We start from the raw sequence: 18670 nt of genomic DNA, 5'->3' as shown, positions 1-18670 counted from the left end.
GATGTACGTACTGTTTTTTATTTCAATTTAATGCACGGCGATGAATTTAATGTTCGCTCTTTTTAAAAGGATTTACGTTTCGGCGAAGAACGTGTATTTAACGTGGGTGGTGAGAATCAAATCGTATGTTTAAAGATCTCCTTTTTGCATTAGAAAAGCCAAGTATTAAAAGGTATCAAGCGCAGGACGGCTCGTTGAAGCAGAAGTTTTGAAATTTTTGCCTATTGCAAATTCGTAATTTTACTATTTCGCACAAAACAGGGGTCCGCCTCGAGTGTACATAAAAAAGTTAGCTTTTTATAAATGCGGTAACTAGACGACTATTTCTCCTATTTCAGAGGGACACAATGAGGGAATAAAAATTTTCTTAAAAAGAGGACCACCAGAAAAACCGGCTGGATTGCTGGCGGTGTCAGTGGTGAAATTAAACCACAGCGTCAGTAAAAGTATGTGGAACTTCCAAATAATTTCGTTTTGAGAACAATGGTTGGGATATAGGAAAAGGCATTTCAATCAACGACCAAAACATAAACAGTCTGATTGATCTCCGACTGACTGAAAATGAAAGTCAGTCTATTGGTCTGTAATTAAATATGATCAAGACCAACATCATTATAGTGTATCGACAACATATCAATAATCAAAATGCGAACTTGCAATGACATAAGGTTGCTTATCTTGGATACTGAGGCAATCGGAAAAGAGAAAGGTCACCTAAATATTCTGCGGACAAAGGCCGTAGAACAATTGTGCGAGCTAAAAATTAGATTGTCCAGAATTTGGACACGGCAAATTTTCGATGGTGCTGTTTATACGAGGTGTGTTCAAAAAGTAAGGTGTCTTTCAAGTTTTATCAAAAAGCATTTATTTATTTATCAAAATTAATGATGTCCCCCCCTCCAGATATAATTCACTTATGCAAACGTTTCTTCCAATCCTCTAAGCACTTCTGGTAAGCAGTTTTTGGCTTAGGCTTGAGTTCTTCCAGCGATTTTTCTCCGCAATCGTTCCAAACCTCCTTCCTTTCATGAGTTTCTTGAGTTTTCGCAACAGGAAAAAGTCGCAAGGGGCTATATTCGGTGAATATGGTGGCTGAGGCATGATTGTGGTTTTGTTTTTACTCAAAAAGTTAGAGACAAGCATCGATGAGTGAGCAGGTGCATTATAGTGATACAAAATCCATGAATTGTCTTCCCACAATTCCGGACATTTCCTTCCTATTGCTTCTTGCAAACGGCGTATAACTTCAAGGTAATACTCTTTATTATCCATACAACCTTGTGGCAAGAACTCTTGATGTACTAAACAGTAAACAAAACCTTGACATTTGATCGAACTTGAGGTGCAACACCTCTTGCATGATTCTCATTCCACAGTCATTTTGTTCAAAATGAAGCAGTTTCGTAACAAATTTTGCTGCTACATATTTCATACCCAAAACTTCGGAAAAAATTGCATGGCACGAGCCAATAGAGATGCCGACGTCTTCAGCCACTTCTCTAATGGATTCGACCATTTTCAATATCATTCAACTTCTTCAACGCTTTCATCAGTTATTGACGTGTTGGGGCGTCCAAACCGAGGTTCGTCATCAGCGTCTTCTCGACCATCTTGGAGCAGATTATAATTTTTTTTTGTTCGAAGTAGATTCATCATATGCCATTGTCAACATTTTTTACACAAAATTTATGCAAATTCTTTGTTCCATTTTTTTTTTGATAGCGGAAAATCGCCGAGCATAAAAACGCTTCGGTCTTAAAAAAAAAAAGTAAATGTGCAGACTGGCTGAAACTGTGAACATATGTTAGGGACATGTGTACCAACATAATAAAAAAAATAACGAACACACCTCGTATATCGTCGTACAAACAACACTGCAATTTAAATTTAACTGTCTAATTTTCCATCATTTCTCGTCACCTCCTAACAAACAAAAAAACCAATCAATTCATTTAAAATAATAAACAATTTTATTCTTCTCCTTTAACGATCCTCTGCGGTTATTAGAAATCACATCGGACCATCTTAATTTATTCACAGCTGCTCTGATCAGATCTGTAGATTACTTAGTCACGATATTTGTCGGTATTCTGACTCTCTCTCCTCTATTACGTGGTGCATCAAGGGAACTTTAAGCATCGATAAGGTCCCATGTTCATATAGGAGTCTGTCTCATATAGGAAAGCTGATAATGTCATCTCAAAATCCTAGATAGGTTGCAGAGTTTATTACGGAGCCTATTCAATCTACCTGCTACTTTTCAATTTAGCATCGGACATCACCACTACTAATTAGTGTATTTTTTTTTATCTATAATCCCCTGAAGTTTAATTTCCTAACGGCACTACTAATGGATCGAGATTTAAAGAGATATCCAATGCCAATAGATTTATTTCAAATAGCTGCGTGACCATAACGTTACAATCATCGACCATTCTCGTGCACAACATACGAACATTCTAATTTGCCGACTAGGTTTTAATAAGCGCAAATTCCCATCCACTATTACCGACGAACATAATACATTATTACTTTAGCTCAAAGCTGCTTTATAATTAAATTGTGAGACCAAGTTATTACAACGTGTGTGCAGACAACGTTACGAGGATTTTAACCATTAAATATTTTTGCGTTTTAATAGAGTTTTGTTTCGAAACTGTTACAAAAGGATATAAGGCAGTAAATTTACTTGTAACGTATTTTTCAGCGTAATTACTCTCTGTGGCAGTTACTTTTGATGTCGGGTATTAGTTTAAATTAAACATTGAACAAAATCCGCTAGGTTTCACGCATAAAAGAGATATCCTATGAATATTAAAGGACATGCTTCTATAATGTGCATTAATATCTCTGCCATATTCTATCCAAAAATTATATTAATGTAAACAATTAAAAATAGTATTTCAATGGCCCACACGAATTGTTTTTAATTCATGCCCCGATATTTCCTGGATTTATTCAGCGTACAGGCCGTAAAGTTTTACCTTATACATAAATGAAAATTTATATGCGGCTTGACTGCTGAAAAATTTTTAATACTGGTTTAAAACGATGCATAACAATGTTATTCACAGTAACGCAGAGTATTTTGATAATTAAGCCACCTAAAAAAACACATCATCTTAGTTTGCAGATTCTTACCTATTTAAAAGTAATACCAAACTCATTCCACCTAACTCAGTTAACTCAGTTGACTTAACTCAGAAATCGACTCCGAAATTGGAGTGTTCATCCACTGAGTACTTGTTTACTGTTCATCTCGGATAGTCGATTTCTATAGAGCTGGATTTTGGAGGCTTATTATTTAAATAGAAATTTTACCATAACTCTATAACTTGCGTCATATCTTTTGGACATATTAATGGTTATTTTTGTTTAACTTTAAACTTTAAAAGGGCACGACATTTCTTGCAAAAATTTGTTTTGCTTTTATTTCAATTCTTTTTCATTGATTAACCAAAGCTGTTTCAATTAAATTTTTAATAAATGTTTGGTTAGTTGAAAATATACATGCAGGGTCTGGTTTATCTCCCTATATCGGATAAAATTATCTTCCTTAGTTTTGCAGATACGGACCTGGAAAAACCGTTGTTTACCTGTTTCGAATGTTCAGTTTGCAATTAGTATTTAGGCCAGAGAGAAAATTTTATTTTTATAACTTCGTTTTGCTGAAATTCTGTTCGGTAACCAATGGATTTGGTATTATTTGTTTTTTAGTATTTATTCATTTGTGCTGAGAACTGAAATAATTCACTTGTAAATCATTTTAAAATTTATGAGGTATTTAAAATCGTTAATGAGCGTTTCAAATCAGTTTCTTATCGCATTTTAACAATTAATTTTATATAGCAAACCGCATCTTGAATATGTCAAGATAAGATCCGCGTTAGTAATTAGGAATTACCCAAAAAATCACTTTTATTAATACCATGTAAATATGACTTACGCAAGCACGATAGCCTTTGAAATGTCCTCAAAAGCAAAAGGCCCTATGTAGCCCCTTCTGAACCTATAATTACAAGAAAAGTTAGTATTATCAGTGCAGTTGACTACGGTATAACATATACATAGTATTCCGACATTGGGATTTAGTAGTTTGTCTCAAGTACTAATTTATTCTGAGCTTATCTCTCGCTCTTACTTCGCACAAATGGTAATTCGTGACCCCAACGTTTATAAAGGAAAATTTCCAGGTAGGTTTGTTAAATTTATGTCTATAGTTTGCGAAATTTTCGGCACTAGGGGTCTTATTCCTAACCGAGCATGTGGAATATCTAAATTGTCGAAAATGTTTGTGTACTGTTTTACGTTTTAATTAAATTGGATCATAACTTAGTAGGCAACGACTTGGCATCATTCAAATATATTACTGAAGTTTCACATTTTTTTTACATTGAATGGCTTTTCCGAAGCGTATTTGGAAAACTCGAAGATGGGGGATTAAACGGATAAAACGGAAGACAAGACAACGCAAACAAGTTTCCGCTTTATAATGTAGGTAGACATACTTAGCATTTATTTTTGTGCGGTTAACGAAGATAAATATGGAAATACATCATCGATCTGACTTTGATGTATTATTAACCAGACTGCTTTATATCGCAAAGGATTTGCTACTGGTATTTGTATAGGTTTTCAAGTGGGACCGAGCAGATATTATTTATTGTTTTGTAAATTCATTTTCCTAAAACAAAGCAGAAAATTGCTTATGGATTAATGCAGGGGTTTTTAATAAACTTGACCCTTTTGGGGGTTTCGCTATGGAAGTACATAACAATTAAGAAAATGAGTTCCCTCAATGGATGTATCGTAATACCGGAACTTAAAATAAAATATATCGAATTGTAATAATATACATATGTCCCATCAAATGTTCAACCAGCGGCTACCTAATATTACAATCATGAGCAACTTTAGGGGGCATGTAGAATGTCGAAGAAATGTTAAAATTTTATCTTACGACGGCGAAGATTAACTGTAAAGACAGTCCGGAGTATTAATAGTAAATTCATTTTGTTATTTTTTTTATTTATGGCAAACAAAAAAGCAAAGATATTATGGATTCTTAAATATAGTTACAAAATTTGCATTTTAAAAATTAAAACCCAACTCGAAGTCCAAGAGGCAAGAGTATAACTTACATCATTTACACTAATAATACGTAAATATTTTAATATTCTTACCTTCTTTCGGGCTAGGCTTCAAAAATAATTTAATAAGTTTCCACGATCATAATTCCGTATTTCCGTATTTATTTCATTTTAGACCTTTGGGTCAGTTTAGGTTTGTGTTTAGTTTAATGGTGGGAATATAGCAAGTAAACAGATGAAGCTCATTGAATCAACTGTTAGCGAACCTGTTTCCGGTGGGAGGAAGCATTGTAGATAAACTGGTAGTCAATATTGATATTTACTTAGTTTTACCTTAAGAACATGATTGAAATTGAACCCACCATAAGTACTGACAAACTAGCGACAACCACAGCTGTCTAAAACAAGGCAGTTCAGAAGTGTTTGCCAGAGCTCCAATAGTTTCCGCAACAGTAAGAAACATGGGATTTAATGTTATTCTTCAATATACGAAAACGAATCATAGAGATATCTGTAAATATATTGCCAAACACGTTTCACTGAGGACCGATTGAAGTTTTTAATTCCATCTTAACTGAAGGTAATCTGATATCACTTTTCACAGATAAGAAAAATAATAATATTGGTTAGAATGCTTAACTGCTCAAATACGGACTCGATATTCTCGTTCAGCTCCCGGCATACATTATATGTAAATGGACTCTAAAACGCAGGTGTGAGGTACATCACCCTGGTTGCTTATGCAAACACCTCCCTGACAAATTGAGGCATTTAGAATTAAGTACGTACGCAAACGGCTTTATCACAACAAATTCCCGCAAACCGTAGCTGTACCTCAGGCAGGCATCCTTCACATAAATACGCCAACTTACTTTTTATTGCAACGTTGCGGATAGGCTGTATAATTCACTGTTAGTACTGTGATTACCAACCGTTGGGATTAAAGTTTAAAATGCATCCAAAATGCGTGTTGCACACGTGCTACAAATATGATTTATTCATATAATTTTACTCTCAGGCCCGGGAAAGTTTTAGTGAAAGGTTTCGGAATTGCACTAACTCACCAGGCATTAAATTATCAGTTTTGTTTAAATCGGTTTTGAACTTTTAACAGTTTTTTACTATTTTATAACATAAATGTTGAATTTCGTTGAAAAGAAATCACAATAATAATCAATAACTTGGCGTCTTCTAACAGCAGAAAACTAAGAATGTATACTTACCTAGCTTTTTACTACGATATGAACAAAATTAAATGGACGAACACTATTATATGAATGATATTGATAGCAAAATTGAGTTTCTTACTACGAATTTGGTTAAACTATTCGATAGCCATGCGCCTGTGCGTTCCGTGAGACTGAGTAAGCCTCATGCTCCTTGGTTTACAGTTACTCTTAGGAGTAAGAGACCCCACCCTACCCTAACAGTAAGAGAAATATTATTTCTAGAGCGGGATAGAGCATTTAAAAAGTATAAACTGATGAAATAAGTTTCAAATTGGAATACTTATAAGCACCTGCGCAATTTTGCCTTATCCTGGTTGAGGCGTGGAAAAGGGGCGTATCTCAAGTTTGTCGAGTCTCAGGATGCGTCGACTCTGTGAAAACGTTTGAAATCTGCACATATTCACACTCAACCAAGGCCGGAGTTACCAGATAACATGCAGGACTTTGCAGAGGGGTGCTTTTTCGGTGACACAGGCTGATGCCAATTTGATCAATTGCTTTTAGACTAAGCGACGTAATGCTTAGGAGTTTCACTTTAGCTGACGAAATAAAGTCAGCTATAGTCCTAAATCAAATGCTTCGGGAGTTGAGTGAATTTCTTTTTTAATGTTAAAACACACATAAATTCATGCTTTCCACCCTGCTGATAATGACAGTCTATCTGTTTTTGAATGAGGTTTCCGTCTGGGACACAGTACTGCAACAGTTTTGTTGAATGCGACGAATCGAATTTTTAAGGGTTTAGATGATAAACTTGAGACCATACAAATTCTACTCGACTTTTCCGGGCTTTTGATTGTGTAGATCATTCACTTTTATTCGCTTAAATGCAATACTTTGAACTACGGTCCCCTGGAGGGTCAGTCTTGAGGCCACTATTATTTTTACTGTCTATATATTTCATTTGAGTACCGCACCGCAGTTTTGCCAATCTCAGTCAAATGCTGACGATATATAGTGAGAGACATGATTCAAGGTTTAGCTGTGTGCTACTCTTTGCTCGCGATTCTGCAATGCACTTCCTGAAAAGATCCTTGCCTCTTGAGATAAATGGGGAACCCTGTCGTTTGCTATCAAGGCCAACAACTTAGTAGTAACGGTGAACGTATCATTAAGATTTAGTGAGCCCATTTCAAATGTAAGTAAAAGAACTTACCTTTTACTTAAGACTCTATATGCCAATAAGCATAAGCAACTTTAAAATAAGAAAAAAAACTCTGTGAGTCATATATTATGTCTGCATTGTCATATTGCCTCGTATTGTTTTACCCATGTTTTACACTCCTTGATCGTAACGCCTTTGTGTATGGCTTAAGGAAATATGACCACATGTCCCCTAAAATTAAATTGTTCCAGTGGTTGAGAATAAACACTTTATTTGAATACCTTTCCGCTGTGTTAATAAACAAGATCTTGAAGGCTTCTAGTCCTCCCTATTTAAAAGATAAGCTAGTTTTTCGCTGTGAACCCCAAAATGTAAATATTAGGGAGAATATGCTAACTGTGCCTCAACACAGATCTGCTCTTCAGGAGCAGGGGTTTACCTATAATGCGGCAACAACTTTTAATCAGCATAGACATTTCTTTGCCGTATCATAATTAAAATTGCTTCTAAAGAACATAAAGGGTGTGTTATTAGATAAATAAATTCCGGATTGCTGTTTTTCTTCTTTTAATTAATCACATAATTATTTCTATATTTACTTGCTTGTCTTATGTTTATATATTGATCAGCTAGACTTCGGCCTTTGAGATATTAGTATTGTATACTGTATATTATGTATATTATACATCTCAATTCTCAATAAAGGCAATTATTGTTATTATTATTTTTCGGAAATTCTGACCTATTTTTCAGATATTATGACTTAACCCAGAAATTTGAACTTATTCCTCGAAAACATGAAAAATTAAACTCATATTTTATTTTTGGTGGCCTTTCAATGCTTTCGTAGAAAAGCGTCCCTTATTTTTGGAAAAAAGTTTTTCGAATAAGTATTTTCTAACAAAATAAAGAATTCTTCTCCAGTGAAACTTAAAAACGTAAACGTAGGATATAATAAAATAAAACTAGTAAAACAAGGTGTTTTTTTTTCATATACTATATTTTACACTGGAAGTAATGCATATAATACGAAAGTGGAAAACGTGCAATGAATTTGAAAATCTTTCACGTAAAAATAAATAATAAAATAAAACGATTTCCTTAAATTTCGTTTTTTTCCTAAACTGATGTTCAGACACTGCTAGATATAAGAAGGCACAATTTTTCATTAATTTAACATTAATTTAACTAGTGCTTTTTTCAAAACCATCAATTAATTATTATTTCAACAATTGTCCATTTGATGACCATGAAAACACAAAACTAGTTTTGCTTTTTTTTTGCACAAGTTTGTGACATTTATTGATATTTATTTTAGCAATTCGAATTGTTGAAAACTTCGCCGTTTAATTTTATATCCCAGATTATCGGTCCGGTTTTCCGGAATTCCCATGTGTCGATGCATTTTACTCCCGTGCCCGAGTGATATTGCATTCCTGGGTATAAACAAATCCGTCGACCGCAGACCGGAATATTATTAATGTGATCGCGTCAGTTGCAATGGCACGGTGCATGTGACGACCGACGAGATACGTCGTGAGCTTCTATGTTCGGCCAAACAGTTGATTGGCGTGCTAGTTAATAACGAAAGGAAGCAATGTCTATGTACCTGCGATATTTTTGCCATTTAGGCAATTTTTCCGGGTGTCCTATTTGATCCGTTGCAGCAGGGAGAGTAAAATAAAGTCAAACAAAATAATTTTTGCAAATTCGGAAAGACAGTTTTAAAGTTTGGAAAATGAAGGCAGATCAATAAAAGCTGTCATAATAACAACAGATTTTATTGGCTTAACTAATTTTATCGTGGTCTTGTCTTAGCTTCCCATAATCTAATTAAATAGAAATTGTGACCCAAGGCTAAACGGATAAACGATAAACTTGTTTCGGTTTCGACATATAGCGTGTCAAAGTCAAAAGCATTTTGACTGACGGCAACAAAGAGCTTCTCTCGGTGCAATCACAAAAAAATCATTTGTTTCACTGTGGTTCCAGTGATGTCCTAATAAACAAATAAATTTCTTGAATTTTAATGGAAATTTAAACATTTTTCTTCCGAAACGAGATACAAAAAGAACTCAAGAGACAAAAAAAACGTGTTTCGAATTGTTTAATCCAAAAAAATTGTAAACATACAAAGGCGTCACTTAAATGTTCCGAATTCGGGGAAGGCTTTTAAAAACAATTATTAACAGAGAAAGCGAAACAAAGTTTTATTTAGACTAGCCGATACAGAGGCTGGGACAATTAAGAACGTTTTTACAATGCGACAATCGAATATATACGGCTTTTAATGCGATGTCAGCGAGGTGTTATCTTCTCTTAGCGTGGCGCTTCGTCTGCTGTTCGGAATTTATAACCTGTTTCAACATTTTTTTTATAAAAAAAACAATTATATTACCTACTAGGACGTCACTGGATCTAATCCAATGATTGCACTAAAGTAGCTCCTTCTGACCGTGAATAAACATATCAAGTTTTTTCAGCAACTTTTGTAAAGATTTTGAGACTAAGTCGATAAGATGCAAGCTAGAACGAATATTTGTAGGAAAAACGTCTTATTTTTACTAAAATATTCTATTCATTTAATTAATTTTGGTCAGTTTGGGTCACCCAGAGTTTGCAGAAAATATGTTTTATTTTGTAAAGGAAATCTCGGACAATATGTTTTTAATTTGTGTAAGTCTATACATACCACAAAGTTTTCATTATGTTTTGCTTAATATCTAGCTATATTATTTTAATAGAATATTATGCTATAAGGTTTTGTAAAGGATGCTATTTGGAAATTTTTAATTTTTTTTTTTTTTTGTAATTTAGCCTTTGAAAGATTTGGTAAAAACGACAACAGCAAGAAAAATTCCTACAATGTACACCAATAGAATTTCTTCAATTATTTCTTCTTCTTTAGAAGTTATTTTAAAAATATCTGATAACGCGCTGACGACACTTAAGTGGTTAAACGTGAACTAGCTAGACATTCATAGCATTCACGTAGTGTTAACCTGATAAGCATCAAGATGTGATTTTTTTAAGTATCTACCACCGCATTTATTATAGTCTACTAGTTTGAGAACGAGCTCAACTATGCAGTTGCAGAGTAAAAAAGTTGAGGACACTTAAAATTGAGGCTCATCGCTGTCCACTATATCTAACACTGATTCGGTAAAAACATAATGAAAAATTTAATCACTTCGGAGTTGCAGAAACAAATACTTAAATAAATTAACAATATAATGACGTGAAGCCACCAACAACAATTAATTTATTTAGCAAACAACGCTTTTTAAAAAAGCTGGAGGTTTATTGTTATATTGCAGGTCTCCAAGACGCCATATCAAAAAATATCCTGGTATCGGATCAGAACGCACTTTCCGCACGAGTGTTGGCTCTCAACGCCAGCACAGGAACATTAGTGAATTGTGCCTGGTGGCAAAGGCAAGGCATGGAAGTGGGAGGTCCCAAAAAAGTTGCGGAAACCATTATGGAAATCGGCCACAGACCAAGCGCTGAGTTCCCGTGGTGAGTCTGCTTTAGCAATTTGTTATATGACCATAAATAATAAAATTGCGTGGTATTAATCTGTAAGGTATGAAGATGCTGATTCGAGTCCGGGGCTGCGGTCTCCGAAATTCGTTGAAAGTCCACCGAACGTTTCATATAGGGGTTGGTGGACTTATCCGTATTATTCCTGCTCAGCACGTCGATGGTTGATGTCGTACAGTGTACCTATACCACCGCCTGGCAGAAGAGGGTGAGTTGCGTGTTATTATTTAAAAAAAATAGGCTTAGACTGTTTAAAATGTATATAGGTATATTTTATAATTAATTAACTACCAAATTCTTTAACCTTCCAACATACTGCACTTCGCTTTCTAAAACATCGCCGGGCTTCAAAAATGTGGGAGGTTTCTTGGTAGACCCTACACCGGCTGGGGTGCCCGTACAAATAATATCGCCAGGCAGGAGTGTCATGACCCTAAAATTGAAGTTATTTTAAAATTACCCACTTTGTTGTTTACAAAATTATTACCCGGACAAGTGCTCGACCAAATGATCAATTTTAAATATAAGATCGCTTGTGTTGCCATTCTGCATCAATTCTCCATTTACCCAGGTCTTTAAATTTAAGTTATGTGGATCGGGAATTTCATCTTTTGTCACAACATAGGGCCCGAGCGGACAGAAATGGTCCATGTTTTTGCATAGCAAAAATTGTCCTCCTAAAGTTCAGTCAACATCAGTTTTCTGCAAGGATCAAGTTCGAATAATACTCACCATTTCTCTGCATCCAATCTTTCGCGGTCAGGTCTTGAGTGGCGGTATATCCGAAAATGTATTCGAAAGCGTCCTCAGCTTTCACGTCTCTGGCTACTTTACCTATCACAGCTACCAACTCGACCTCCCAATCCACTGCCTGAAACGATAGCAATTTCAGTTCCATAGAACCTAAAATCGAATTTTTTATTTTCTTTTTTATTTTTATTTATTTTCGGTTTAATCAATTTATAAAACTTTTACATTCATCAAATACAAATAAAGAGAAACAGCTAGAATCAACCAAGAACAAAATATAACAATAACAATAAATAGTAGTAAGTAGTAAGTAGGTAGTAAGTAGTAATTGAACACATCACAAAGAAATGAGCTTTAGACAGTTGCACGCTTTCAGCATTCTAGTAAAGGGTTAATAAGCTCCATCATTTGGGCGATGATAAGGTATGCATGTCAGAATTGACAAACGTCAAAATTCAAAGCGCGGGAAATATACTCGAAAACATCCGATTCCTCCCAAACTCGTGCGGTAAAATCCCGGAAATATCCGAAGTGGCTCGGATTTGTGGGAAACGAAACTGACGTGGTAAAGTGACGCTTCCTGCACGCTAGATTCGTGCGTAATTAGGTATTTTACAGACAGGAGTAGAAAAAATAAATTACTCTGGAGCTTTCTGGTTTGAAGAATATCAATATTGAAGGCTTTAGTTATAATACTGTAGTTGATATCAATATGCGCCATTGAAGCCAAATACTTTCTGAACGGCTTCGATGTTATCTATTTGGCAGGCATAAAATGGAGATCATGCCACTATTTCAAGGAAATTAAAATGCATTTAGCATAGTAAGGTGTATGCCAAATTTCTATCAAGGGCACTAAAAATTATTGACTAATATAATATGTATACTTCTAATAGTAATAGTTTTTTGAGAACTATTGGGTTATGGTGATTAAAAGTGAAGAATCTTCTAGATTTTACGCCAGTTTTTTAGGACTCTTATTGTTCTTTTGGATAATAATGACAAAATCACATTTTGAACGATTATTTTGCTAAGCATCAGTACATGGGATGAACTAAACCATCTAATATACGCATGCCCTATCCATCCATCTTTGTGATCCAGCCAGCAAGATACTCAGATCGTAGTGAAAGCTTGGAGGATGTGTTAGTTCCATTTCTTCTCACCAAAAGGTAAAAAGCTGAAGAATTGTGTTGATGACAAACCTGTGTGGATTCGTGTTTTCCTCCAAATATCGCAATTCTCTGTAAAATTGATCGTCTCAAGTCTTCTGTACAAAGTTTTAGAGAATTTGCTTTTCTATAACACACCTTGGGGAAATTGGTCCTTAAGCTCAGTTTCAAAATTTTCTATGAATAAATTACCGCAATAATCGCTGTTCCCTTCAGTAGTTAATAAACTTTGCTGTTGTATTGAAAGTAATTTTGATCAATATGTAATTTAGTGAAAATGATATATGCCTCAATAATACATGGTTTGGTCCTCTAAAGTTTGTGATAAGATAAGTGATAATTAATCTTTGAAAACTCTAAAAACTTACCATTTTGCAATATTGGTGTAGAAATTGGAAAAAAAATCACTTTAGTGATCATTTTACACTAGTTTCAATGCAACTATTTCCTTTACCTGATTTTAAATTGAATCAGGCTTTTTTTTCTATCTTGTATTCAAAATTAAACTTTCAGTGTGACCTATAAAGTTTGATAAACCATTTCCTACAATAAGTTTGAAAAATCAGCGTAGGAATTTTCTATTTTACGTTGTCTGCCAAATAATACGTTATTAGAAGCGTTTAGGAGTATACTTATAATTAAACATCGTGATAAGACATGAACTCAGACAAAAGGCTTCAAATCCCCATTTGCAGGCAATTGCACCACATACTGTTCTGACAGATGACTAAAGAGTTTAGATAGTTTAGTTGTAATCATTTGTGCAGTTGTCAGCAATCCAATAAACCCCAACGAAGATAGAATAGAGCGTGTAGCTTGCGCAGGCTGTTAAAGGGATGACAATTAGGATTGAATTTCCAGACTCGCAAGTAAGAATAATTAAAAAATATAGTTATTTTAGATTGAAATGCCACTTTTCACTTCTGGTGAAATAAATACAAAAAATAATGGACCTAGAAACCACTAGAAGTGTAACAACCAATATTCTAGCAATGAAAGTCGAGCATAATTTTGACCTGGTTGCATATCTTTAAGAATATGTTACGCCTATAATAATATTATTCTGTTTTTTTTTTTACGGTTTTTACTTACTTTGCTGGATTTAGGGTGTCTTATTCGGTCATAAGGTCCGATGATCGTTGACGCAAATTTGCTAAAAACTATGGGCTCCTTTGGCGGAGCAAGATTATTTTGTTCACAAAAATCCCTATAGTTGAGGGCAACTCCCAATATTTTGTCAGGTTTTTTAATGGGCGGCAGTAGATGAACTTGAGACAGCGAGTAACTTAAATTTTCTGGACTAGAAGACATCCTAAAACGAGAGCCTTTGTTTTCTAATCTGGCGTATAATAATAGTTGAAAACATAAATTTTGTGCTGCGTCACTACCTAATAAGGCAATAAGGACCACATTACTGAACTGGGGACTGGCTAATAGCTTACTCGTTAAGCAGTTTCTCGGCGCTCTCGTGTTCATGCAAAAACTCGACCAAGTTATTCGGTACCCAATTAGCGTGGGAGTTGAGATCGATTACTTTATCGCCTTTCAAGACTCCCAGACGGATTTTGCCGGTGTTCATCATAAACTGCACCAGCTTCATTATTATGGAATTGCGGTAGAGTGCAAATTTACAATCTCACGAGGAACGTAGGATCTGAAACACGTCTTTATCTTAATTGTGCTGCGCAAATTGATAAAACCGATACGCAACGGGTTAAAAGATTTTTTTCTACATCTGGAAAATAGTACATTAAGCTGTGAAAGCATAAAATGTTTTAAACACCCATGCAACTGAAAACTAAATTACATTATGCTTATAAATAATGTAAATCTATAAAAATAATTATTTTTCTGCTTTTTGATTTTTTTATCGTTGAAAAGGTCAGTTTTGGTTAGTTTTGGTTTACCCGGTTTATCCTTCTTTGAACTAAGATAGTTGTGATTGACTAGTTTTGACAACCACGTGTTTGTGACATATCTGCATATGGTTGCACCAACGGGTGAGTTTGCACATTTCACTTATTGCATATTACTTGATTTTGTTTTATATATAACCAAACGAGGATTACTACAAATAAAATATATAAATATCGTTTTATAAATAAAGTATTTTTATATGCAAATTGTTATTTATATGTCATGGTAAGTATAGTTAAGCTTACCACTTACAAATTAAAAATATCTCTTTTTTAGTATTCTTTATAGATAATAGATAATTTATTTTTTTCCTTGATCAATATATAATTTCATTTTATTTGATAAGCCTATTTTCAGAACCGACTTTTTCTATTGTAAAATTTGCGTAACTTCAGGCAGACAGTTTAAATCAGATTCACTAAAAATAGTACAAACTGAAACTTTGGCAAACGATGTTATTAATACATCCTTTCCTTTTTGGCAATCCCTAGATCCAGCATTATATTTAAAAAGATGACCTATTGAAATAAAAAGTAAAGTGCAACTTATATTGTAGACCAAGGCAGTAAAGTCATATTAGTTCAAATTCGGAGAAAAATGTACGGACAAGCTGTGGCGAAGAGTGATTTACACATTGGGCCCACAACATGTACAGACACAGAATTTCCTAATATTTCAACAAAAAAAAGAACAAAACGTTATATGTTAATTGCAATTTAATTGTTCAATTTGAAAATTCACTAAAACGTAATTGCTTTGTCAAAAATTTCAGGTAGAATCTACACTTGCATTAAGAACTACTATAATGAAATCCTAAAAATAAATAATCTGCATAGCCATTTTTTAATGCTCTTTTAATGCCAACTTTATCGCGCCATCGAGAGAGGAAATTCAATATTCTCATAGTGTAGGAAGAAAAATTCAACTTTTGGAAGTTTACACTGATACGCGAACTCAGTTTTAGTTTTACAAAAGCTTTTTCGCTGCACAGAGTGGCTAATTGCGAAGTACAGGGATTAAGGCAAGCCCGACTGTTAATGGATACTTTTTTTAGACCTTCTAAAAGGGTGGCATTGGCAATCGATCGAAATTCAGTTTTGGCGTTCTGCAATTTTCATTCGTTTTGGCATTGGTGCAGTTTTTTTAGTTCACGGGTTTAGCCCAATTTTTGGAAAAAAACTCTCTCTTGGAAGACTATTTAGAGTGATTTAAACGGCAAACTGTACAGGCTGAACCTAGTGTCAATTGACCACTTCTTAATTGAGCGGTCAATTGACCACTTTTTAATTAACTAGTCAAAAACTGTTTTAAATAACATCTTGTAATTGTATAGCATTGTTTATCATTATTTAATAATAATATGTATTTTATAAGACATTATGCGTTTGTGATGTCCAATTTACCTTCAAGGAATATCCGAATACGATACTTAGCGATTCGGGGAATCTCAATAATAATACCATCCATTTGGTTCCCAGAACGACGCAACTGCGGTGCAAAGTCCAATATAAATAAAAATAATTCTCATGCTATTTTAAAAATTATTTCGATCAATTGACTGGTCTGTTGACACAAAAAAAATTGACCTGGCAATTCCAGAACCCTAGCTGAACCATTTTAGGTGGGATTTTGATAGTTTTGAATTTTTCTAGTGTACATATGTATATCGAAAAATGAGATCATCTTGATTCAACTCTCTTCCGAGCTACGGGGTAATTCTGAAAAATAAGCATTTTGAAAAAGTGTTGTTTTGGAATTTTTTCTGTTGCCGGTGATGCCTAATTTTAAAGTAAATTTTATAGAAAATAAAAATGAGTAAAATAAAATGGCATATCCCATAAGAAAAATAACTTTTATGACCCGCCATTGAACAGAATTTGGAAGTTTTAGAAACAAAAATGTTATAGGGACTTATTTAAAATGCAATGAGAATCACCACGTAGCTCGAAAACAAGTTGACTTATCAAGGTGATTTTTTTATATTTTTCTCTCAAAAATTAAACCCGGATCATTGAAATTAAGACTAACCGATTAGGCTAGCTGGTTCAACAAATGGTAGAAAGAACATGAAATATAACATCATTGGGAGAAATGCCGTATTCTTTTAAAGATTTTAACCAGCAACAAAAAAAAACTACATTAAAGAGAACTAACAAAACGCCACTAGTAGCACGCCATATCCCACTAACATCATTAAAGCAGCAATTCGCTTACCTTGACGCTAAAACAGAGGAATTGTTTGCAATAATCGCATTTATAAAACTTCACGACGAAAGCATAACGACATTACTTACCGCATTATTAAACAAATCTACGTATATCTATTTGTAAACATTTGGTGACCTCTAATGTGGGTCGAATAATTCCGATAAACGATTGAATATGCTTTTTTAATAGAATACCGCACACATTATATCCCCGGAGAATTCGCTATTGTTTTATATTCACATCATATCTTTATATTAATGAAAATAGTACGCGGGTGGTCCATTTGGTGCCAAACTATCAGCCTTAGAACTCCGGAATAATATTAAAAAAAAATCGGTATATTAACCGCATGATCTCACAGGTCAAATAACGTAACCGATTTTCAGACTACATCGCTAGCGGTCATATCTCGAAAGATATTTGCCGTACACATTTGGAAAAAAAATGTAGCACTGAGAAATCGCAGAAAATTAGTTTTGAGCTTCTGAGTCGGTCGCCATAGAATAGTTGCTATAGTCGTATGGAAAAATATATTTTTCTCGAAATATTTTCTGTATACGTAGGAAGGGGGACACTTTGTATTTATATTAATTACTTGGTTTAAGTGTTGATGGAATTTTGCAAACTCTGGAAAGGGAAGTTGACTGGGAACGTTCGCCATTTTCTTATTTTAGTGTGAGATATATTTATTTGATCAAATTGTCTATTACTTTTGCAACAAAAAATTAACACGTTCGCTGCCTATGATTATTGGAAGACAGACGAACTTTACAACTTGCGCTTTTATTCGCAATATGTGAGTAGAAACCCATTTCTACTCGTAATGCATTGCTTGCATTTTTAAAAAGACCCAATAAGAGGAGAACCTGAGTTCGGAGATCGATTGCATAAAATAAGATCCATTCAAGATAAATAGTAAAATGGATGAAATTTATTATCCCGGAAAAATCTGTCCCTTGATGGTTAATGCACGATTACTTTTTCGTATATACATTAATAATAAGAAGCATAAGTTTGGTGTAAAATTGTATATCCTTTGCGAACCCTCCGGTTTAGTTTTAAAAGGAAGAATTTACGAATGTTGTTTCAGCATTGATGCAAAAGTATTTAGGTATGGGACATAGTGTGCTTATGTCTCATGTTTTTACCTTGCCAAAGAGCTTCTCCTAGGAAACACCTTTGTCACTGGTACTCTAAGAAAAGACAGAAAAGAAAATCCAAAAGAAGTTGTGGAGGCAAAGTGCCAGAGGGGGAAGTGCTTACAAAATGCTCATAAAATATAATGATTGGAATGTGGAAAGATAAGAGAGAAGTTTTGTTTATTTCTACTGAGTTTGACGGTACTTTGGAACAACAAGAGAGTCGAAGAGCTGAAAGAAAAGACAAGCCAAAGGCGACAACCGAACATAATAAGAATATATCAGGAATAGATCGTCAAGACCAAATGCTTTCTTATTATTCCTCTGGAAAAAAAAACAACTCTAAGATGGTACAAGAAGCAGTTTTTGCACTTTTTGTCCATTGCAACATTAAATAATTTTCTATCATTTAATAAATATTCTTCCAAGGAAAAACTCGATTACTACAGTTTTCGGTATACTCTTATAAAAAACTGCTTTCTGAAGCAAACAAAATAAATAAATAAACAAGCCCAGC

The 18670-nt window shown here is 34.3% G+C and overlaps 2 protein-coding genes across 7 annotated transcripts in view; one reads left to right on the top strand and one right to left on the bottom strand.

Annotated features, from left to right (window-relative positions):
* Nucleotides 1-18670, top strand: part of LOC132700028 (probable G-protein coupled receptor CG31760) — a 156249-nt gene that overhangs the window by 98834 nt on the left and 38745 nt on the right. For 3 of the 4 annotated variants that reach the window (XM_060667098.1, XM_060667097.1, XM_060667099.1), the window contains exons 5-6: nucleotides 10742-10943; nucleotides 11011-11175. In XM_060667098.1, the coding sequence (XP_060523081.1) occupies nucleotides 10742-10943; nucleotides 11011-11175 (367 nt within the window). Of the gene's footprint in view, nucleotides 1-9719; nucleotides 10101-10741; nucleotides 10944-11010; nucleotides 11176-18670 lie in introns of those variants that run through there. The other variant, XM_060667100.1, reaches the window with a different exon arrangement.
* On the bottom strand, nucleotides 11221-17136 carry LOC132699653 (fumarylacetoacetate hydrolase domain-containing protein 2-like). 3 transcript variants are annotated; one of them, XM_060666492.1, is made up of 7 exons: nucleotides 17101-17136; nucleotides 14797-14957; nucleotides 14332-14543; nucleotides 13982-14201; nucleotides 11700-11838; nucleotides 11455-11644; nucleotides 11221-11400 (listed from the first exon to the last, which is right to left on the bottom strand). In XM_060666492.1, the coding sequence occupies exons 3-7, from the start codon at nucleotides 14487-14489 to the stop codon at nucleotides 11247-11249; spliced, it is 861 nt and encodes a 286-aa protein (XP_060522475.1). In that variant the 5' UTR covers nucleotides 14490-14543; nucleotides 14797-14957; nucleotides 17101-17136; the 3' UTR covers nucleotides 11221-11246. The 3 variants fall into 3 exon arrangements, with proteins under 3 accessions (XP_060522475.1, XP_060522474.1, XP_060522473.1); XM_060666491.1 differs by lacking the exon at nucleotides 17101-17136 and adding an exon at nucleotides 17021-17094; XM_060666490.1 differs by lacking the exon at nucleotides 14797-14957 and having other exon boundaries at nucleotides 17021-17102.

The sequence above is a fragment of the Cylas formicarius genome, unplaced genomic scaffold (assembly GCF_029955315.1).
Source record: "Cylas formicarius isolate icCylForm1 unplaced genomic scaffold, icCylForm1.1 PGA_scaffold_3__17_contigs__length_32017465, whole genome shotgun sequence".
Taxonomy (NCBI): Eukaryota; Metazoa; Arthropoda; class Insecta; order Coleoptera; family Brentidae; genus Cylas; species Cylas formicarius.
This window is presented reverse-complemented; position numbering and strand designations above follow the sequence as displayed.

Excerpts from the sequence above, each read along its gene's own strand:
- LOC132699653 (XM_060666492.1), bottom strand. The coding sequence starts at position 14,489 with ATGAAGCTGGTGCAGTTTATGATGAACACCGGCAAAATCCGTCTGGGA. Across the intron at positions 11,645-11,699 it reads AGATTGGATGCAGAGAAATG|GAGGACAATTTTTGCTATGC; the intron begins GTGAGTATTATT and ends ACTGAACTTTAG. Across the intron at positions 11,401-11,454 it reads TTGGTCGAGCACTTGTCCGG|GGTCATGACACTCCTGCCTG; the intron begins GTAATAATTTTG and ends CTTCAATTTTAG.